Raw genomic sequence first — 6,231 nt, 5'->3', positions numbered from 1 at the left:
AGCGAAGCAAAGCGGTGCCTCGGCTTTTCCCGGGGAACCAGCCTCACCTTTTCCCGGGCGCAGCCTAAGGCAGGCGTTCGCTCCCGCCCGCCCGCAGGTGGTTTCAATATTCACACAGAAGCCACGTCTCCATACCTGGCGAAAGAAAAATAGTTTGCCTTTCTTGGCGATTCCCCGAAAACCTTCAGAATCTGGGAAGTTATTTGAAAAAAAAATAAATAATAAAATAATAATTTTTTGAAACAAAACCAAACTAAACCTGCAATCGTCCGACCCGGGAGCCTGCTCAAAACGGCAGCGACTGGTTTACGTGTATGAAAACCAAAATTAAATAACCGTTTTTGGTTTTTTTTCCACAGTCAGGTCGGGACAAATGTGGATGTTAGAAGGGAGGGGAAAAAAAAAAAGACCAGAAGACGCTGTAATAAATTTGTCCCTAAAATATTGCAGCGAATATAGTTTATGATTGCATTCTAAAAAAAAAAAAAGGGGGGGGGGTAATTCCGTTGTCAAAGGTTTGCAAAATTACAAACTGGTCTTTAAGGTGAAATTGGTGTGGAAGCGGCCGCAGCCGCCGGGCTGGAGAACACGGTAAAAATCTATAAAATTACATTGCCGAGAAAATACGATTAATTAATTAGTCGCTGCTAATGCAGGATCCAACGTGTCCTGGGCCCAGAATAGCCCAGAGCTCACACAAATACATATGTTGCGTGCATGAGCGTAGGCTCATTTTCTTCCAGACTCTCCCAGCCTCATTTATCCGGGAAGGAAACGCATTTCCTTGGGAATCATTTCCAAGGGGACGGAGCTGCCTCCGTTGGGGAAGGGGGGGGTTTTCCTGCGCGTTTCTTTCGAAACGTTTGGAAATCGCGGCGGGGAGCGCAGCGCCCTCGCGTTGATTTTGGGAGGCGGAGGGAAGAGGGGGTGTCAAAGTCGACGGAGGAATTTAAGGAGGTGGGGGTTGTTTGGGGGGGGGGGGGTCGGTACCTTGTGGGGCAAACCGGGCCGGGTCGCGGGTACGGGCCACCGCGCCGCCAGCGCGCAACTGCGCGCTGGCGGCGCGGTGGCCCGTACCCGCGACCCGGTCCTGCGTGGGCGTGTCGGCGGGCGGTGCTGCCCGGCCCCGCGGATCACGGATTGGGCGTGGGGAGGGAACGAATGCTGCTTTCGGCAGCCGGGAGTGTGGCTGCTAGAGAAAGTTTTGGGGAGGGGTGGATATTTTATTATTTAATTTTTTCTTTCTTTCTTTTTTTTTTTTTTTTTACTTTTTTTTTTTTTTAATCCCCCAGTGCGAGGAAAGGGGGTTTGGTTTGGGTTTGTTTTGTTTGCGCCGCTGCGCTCCTCGCCCGCTCGCTCTCTCCGTCTCGCCGTGGGTTTTGGGGACTTTTTCTTTATTTGTTCTTTTTTTTTTTTTTGTCTTTCTTTCCTTTTTTTTTCTTTTTTGGTGGTTTTTTTTTTTTTCTTTTTTTTCTCCCTCCCCTTTTGCCCCCTCCGGCAAGTGCTCCGCCAGCCGCCTCTCGCCCCGGCCATCCCTCCCCATGCTCGGGGGGCAGCGGGCAGCTCCGCGGCGCGTACCCGGGAGCTGAGCTGCGGAGCTGCGGAGCGGCGCGTCCCCCTCCTCCTCCTCCTCCTCCTCCTCCCCCGGGCGAGGATGTACACGGCCGGGCTGGCTCCTTTCTACGCCTCCAACTTCAGCTTGTGGTCAGCGGCGTATTGCTCGGCATCGGGGCCGGCAGCCGCCGGCTGTTTCCCGCTGGACGCCGCGGCGGCCAAGAAGCCGTCCTTCTGCATCGCCGACATCCTCCACGCCGGCGGCGAGGCGGCGGGAGGACCCGCCGACAGCCTCCCGGGAGCCCCCGCCACCGGCATGCCGCCGGCCTTGGGAGCCGTCCACCACGGCGGCCCCTTCCACGCCACCGCCTCGCCGCTCCGGCCCACGCCCGTCGTGGCCCCCGACGCCCCCGCCGCCGCCGCCGCCTTCCCGCCGCGCCTCTCGCCGCTCTCCGCCGCCTTCCACTCCCACCACCACCACCGCCCCCCGCAGCACCGGGCCCCCGCGGTGGCGGCGGCGGCGGCGGGGGGCGGCGGAGGAGCCCCGGCCCCCGCCCGGCTGCCGGGGGGCCACACGCACGGCTCGGCGCCGGCGCCCGCCAGCAAGGACCTGAAATTCGGCATCGACCGCATTTTGTCGGCGGAGTTTGACCCCAAAGTCAAGGAAGGCAACACGCTGAGAGGTAGAGAAATTGGCTTGTCCGCTTTCCACGCTAGCGCGCTCGGGGCTCTTTTATTTATTCTATTATTTTTATTTTTATTTTTTTTTTTTAGCGAATGTACCCGCGCTTTGAAAACTTTTCGATCTAGCCGAGAAAAGAGTTTTGTTTTGTTTTATTTTTAAAAAAAGCGTTATAAATTCGAGTTTCTAACAGCGCTCACTAAAATAGCCCCGTCCACGGCAGGGCTTGCGCCTCTGGGAAAAATAGCGATAGCGTAAAAATAGCGACTGAAACGGGCTCCGCTTCCCCGAGCGGGCCCAGGATTCTGCCCCAGGGGGCACAGCCCGGTTTTAAAGGCTTTCGCTGCAATCCATCTCCCCCCGCGGCGTGTAAACATCCTGGCCGAGGGAATAAATATACCGGAGGGATGTCTGATTGCCGGGGCACGGCCGCCTCTCCCGAGGAGAGCCCCCGGGGCGAGGAGGCGGCTTGCCCGGTTCCCCCCCTCCCCGGCCCCGCTCCAGCCCCTCCGGCCGGGGACCCGCTCCACCCGGCCCTGGCCCCGTCGCCCGGAGGGTGCCGGGGTGTCTGTTTCCACCGCGGTATAACAGAGCTCTCCTTGTTCCTGTGCTCGCAGATCTGACCTCCTTATTAACTACCAGCCGCCAAACTGGGGTTCATCTCCCCAACTTGCAGCCTTCCGCCGGCCAGTTCTTCGCGTCTCTAGACCCCATTAACGAGGCCTCTGCTATTCTGGGTCCCTTAAACACAAACCCAAGGAGCTCAGTTCAGCACCAGTTTCAAGACACTTTTCCAGGTACAGCTCGTCCCTCGTCGACCCTCCCGTGGCGCAGGGCCCTCCGTCCTGGAGCAGCCCCCCCCAGCCCAGGCGCCCTCCTCCCGGAGGGACTCGCCAGGCGCTTATGGAAAGGCCAGGGCTTATGTTTTCTAGCGAGGATCAGATTTTGGGCAAAAGCCGGTCTGCGTGTGGGGGGGGAGGAAGAGCCGGCTAGGGCCCGACCCGGAGGATCATCCCATCTAGTACAAAAATAATACCTGGGCCGAGAGAAAAGGGGCGGGGAGGGGGGAGAGGAAGAAATTCGGGTGCAAACCCGCTCCATCCTCGCCCGAGGAAGAAGAGGCTGACAGGACTTGTGCCCGGCCGGCAGACTGGGCCACGCTGGCCCGGGCCTTCCCCGCACGCCGCGGTCCAACTGTTATTTTGATCGATTTAAGGCTCCCTTTCAGGCATCGATATTAATAACGCCGTCTCCCTCTCTCTCCCCCACCCTTTCTCTTCCCCTCCCGCCCTCCCTGCCAGGTCCGTACGCAGTTTTAACCAAGGACACGCTCCCCCAGACGTACAAGAGGAAACGCTCCTGGTCCAGGGCTGTTTTTTCCAACCTGCAGAGGAAAGGTTTAGAAAAACGGTTCGAAATCCAGAAATATGTCACCAAACCAGACAGAAAGCAACTGGCGGCGATGCTGGGGCTGACAGATGCTCAAGTAAGAACGGCTTCAGTTTTATTTCAAATCTTACTTCCAGTTTAGAGGGATACCGGGGGAGTGCCAGGGAGGGTGGTGGTGAAGGCGGTTGCAAAGCGTTTTCCCTTCCTTAATCTTTGGCGGGGCTGGCTGAGGAGCGAGGCCTGGCCCCGAGCATCTCCTACGCGCAGGTTCCGCGGCCCGGCGCGGAGCTTTCGCCTTTGTTTTGGCCACCGCGGAGCTTGCAGGCCGAGCGGGGCCGGGGCAGGCCATCAGCGTGCGCTTTATTGAAGTGCAACTCGCTGCAGGAGGCAGTTTAGGTCAAAGGAAGTAGAAGCAAACGCACTATTTTTAATGTCCTTTTTTTTTTTTTTTTTTTTTCTAAATCTCTCTCCGCGTTGTGAAATCCTTAGTTCGGGGGAAGCGAAAACTCTTCTTCAAACGGAATCATTAAACGCCACTCTGTAATGATTCCGCTATTGAGGGCCCGCAGCGCACAGAATTGTATAACGCTGTGGTTTCTTGAGCAAGATTTGGTTTCCTGGAAGAAGAAGTAGAAGGAGAGAGACAAAAAAAAAACCCCAAAACAACACACACATGGAGGGGGGGGGCGTTTGGTATTTAAACACACGCACTAGAAGGAGACGGAAAAATAAAATACAGCCACCTTATGTCGCGTAAGGGTGGGGTCAGAAGGACGTGGGGATGCCGCCTCCTCTTCTCCCCGCGCTGCCCGTCCCCTCTGGAAGGCGCTGGGGCCGGGCGGCGCGGCGCGGTGCGGTGCGCGGCCGTGGCGCCCGTCTAAGGGCGGCGCGGCCGCAGGTGAAGGTCTGGTTCCAGAACCGGCGGATGAAGTGGCGGCACTCCAAGGAAGCGCAGGCCCAGAAGGACAAGGAGCCGCCGCCGGAACCGGAGCCGGCGGGCCAGCGAGCCGGCGGGCCGCCCGCCGCCGCCGGGGAGCCCGAGCGCAGCCCCAGCCGCTCCGAGGGCGACAGCGACAGCAGCGACGCCGATTCCCTCGACATGACCCCCAGCGACACGGAACGGACTGAGGGCGCCGAGCGGAGCCTGCCCGCCGCCGGGCTCGGCAAGTCCTCCGGCAGCACCGGCCCCCCCTCCCCGCCGCCGCCCGCCGCCGCCGCCAGCCCCGACCCGCGGAGCGGCCTATAGACGGGGCGGCCCCGCCGCGCCCGCGCCCGGGACCTGCGCGATAATTTATCTCCCTTCCTCCGCCCCGGGAGCGCGGCACGACACCGGCACGATACAGGGACGGCACCGGCCCGTTCCCGCCCGCGGCCATAGGCCGGCCCGGCCCGGGGCGAGGGGCCGGGGATACGGATGGAGAAGTGATCCCCGTCCCCGGGACGGCTCTGCGTGAGGCGGCCGCCGCTCCCTTCACGCTGCTCGCAGGAGAGCGGGATTTCTCTTTTTTTTTTTTTTAATTTTATTTTATTCTCCGTCTCCCGCCCCTTGTCCTCTCCAGGAAAATCCGAGCGAAGGACTCAGAGAACGTGCTCCGATATCCCTCTCTTCCTCCCCCCCGTCCCCCCACCCCCCGCCAACTCCCAAACAATTTACAATGTGAAGTATTTTGCCAACGTCCTCATCGGTTGCAACGTGTTGCTTCGAATAATCCGGCCAAGAAATACTGCACTGACAAAATATATAAATATATATATATATATCTCCTGTAAATAAAATGTTTGCTATGGTTTGTAACCACGTCAGTCTGTTGACCGGGGGAGAGGGCTGGTGAGGCTGCCTCCGCTTCCTTCGCAGCCACTGTCTCCCCTCACCTTCAAAGCCTCCCGACGCAGCCTTCGCCTTTTTTAATTTTGAGGGTTTTTTGTCTTTTTTAAATTTTTTATTCTTTCCCCCTTCCTTTTCTAATGGAGGCGATGACAAGGACGGGATTTGATTCCGCCAAATCGTGCCCCCGCTGAGAAAGTTGCCAGTTACGTTGAGAGACCCGCACGGGCGCGCGTATGCGTACGTATCTTGTGACGTGGCTTTTGGGTTTTTGACGCAAGGCGGAACTGGACCGTCCGACTCCCCGCGACTCTCGGGGGCTCTGCCAAGACCCGGCGGGGCCGTTTAGGGGTGCGGGGTGTGTGCGTGTGTTGCGTTGCTTTGCTGTCACCCTGATTTTCGTGTACACCTCCGCAAGCCTCACAGGCGAGGTGGGGAGGTAGTGACGTCACGGCGTGTCTGTGCGGCTCGGGGGGGGTGGGGGGGCTGCCGCGCTGTGACGTCACGCAGGCGCTATGCGCGGGGCGGGGGCGGTGCGGAGGCCGAGCGCAGGATCGGGAGCGCGGAGCCCCGCAGGGCTGCGGCGGGGCGGCGTGGGGGAAGGAACGGCGGCTTCTCCCCGTCCCTCGGCGGGTGCTGCGGGGCTGGGTGCCCTCCCCGGGCGCCGTGCGGGGTGGGCAGCACCGCCGGGGCTCCCTTGGGGTCCAGGCCGGGATGCTCCGCTCGGGTTCATCCTCAGCTTCGCTCGTCGGGAACACCTGAAGCTCCGCGGTGCTCGGTG

General features: G+C 59.6%; 1 protein-coding gene across 2 annotated transcripts; it reads left to right on the top strand.

The window, feature by feature from the left end:
* The first annotated feature begins 1,083 nt into the window (after window positions 1-1,083).
* Window positions 1,084-5,420, top strand: HLX (H2.0 like homeobox). 2 transcript variants are annotated; one of them, XM_054197329.1, is made up of 4 exons: window positions 1,092-2,237; window positions 2,854-3,033; window positions 3,538-3,722; window positions 4,524-5,420. In XM_054197329.1, the coding sequence occupies exons 1-4, from the start codon at window positions 1,655-1,657 to the stop codon at window positions 4,869-4,871; spliced, it is 1,296 nt and encodes a 431-aa protein (XP_054053304.1). In that variant the 5' UTR covers window positions 1,092-1,654; the 3' UTR covers window positions 4,872-5,420. The 2 variants fall into 2 exon arrangements, with proteins under 2 accessions (XP_054053305.1, XP_054053304.1); XM_054197330.1 differs by lacking the exon at window positions 2,854-3,033 and having other exon boundaries at window positions 1,084-2,237.
* Window positions 5,421-6,231: the final 811 nt, after the last annotated feature.

This window comes from Rissa tridactyla, chromosome 3 (genome assembly GCF_028500815.1).
Source record: "Rissa tridactyla isolate bRisTri1 chromosome 3, bRisTri1.patW.cur.20221130, whole genome shotgun sequence".
NCBI lineage: Eukaryota > Metazoa > Chordata > Aves > Charadriiformes > Laridae > Rissa > Rissa tridactyla.
The sequence above is the reverse complement of the archived record's forward strand: the minus strand, read 5'-3'. Positions and strand labels throughout refer to the sequence as shown.

Excerpts from the sequence above, each read along its gene's own strand:
- HLX (XM_054197329.1), top strand. The coding sequence starts at position 1,655 with ATGTACACGGCCGGGCTGGCTCCTTTCTACGCCTCCAACTTCAGCTTG. Across the intron at positions 2,238-2,853 it reads GGAAGGCAACACGCTGAGAG|ATCTGACCTCCTTATTAACT; the intron begins GTAGAGAAATTG and ends CTGTGCTCGCAG. Across the intron at positions 3,723-4,523 it reads TGGGGCTGACAGATGCTCAA|GTGAAGGTCTGGTTCCAGAA; the intron begins GTAAGAACGGCT and ends GCGCGGCCGCAG.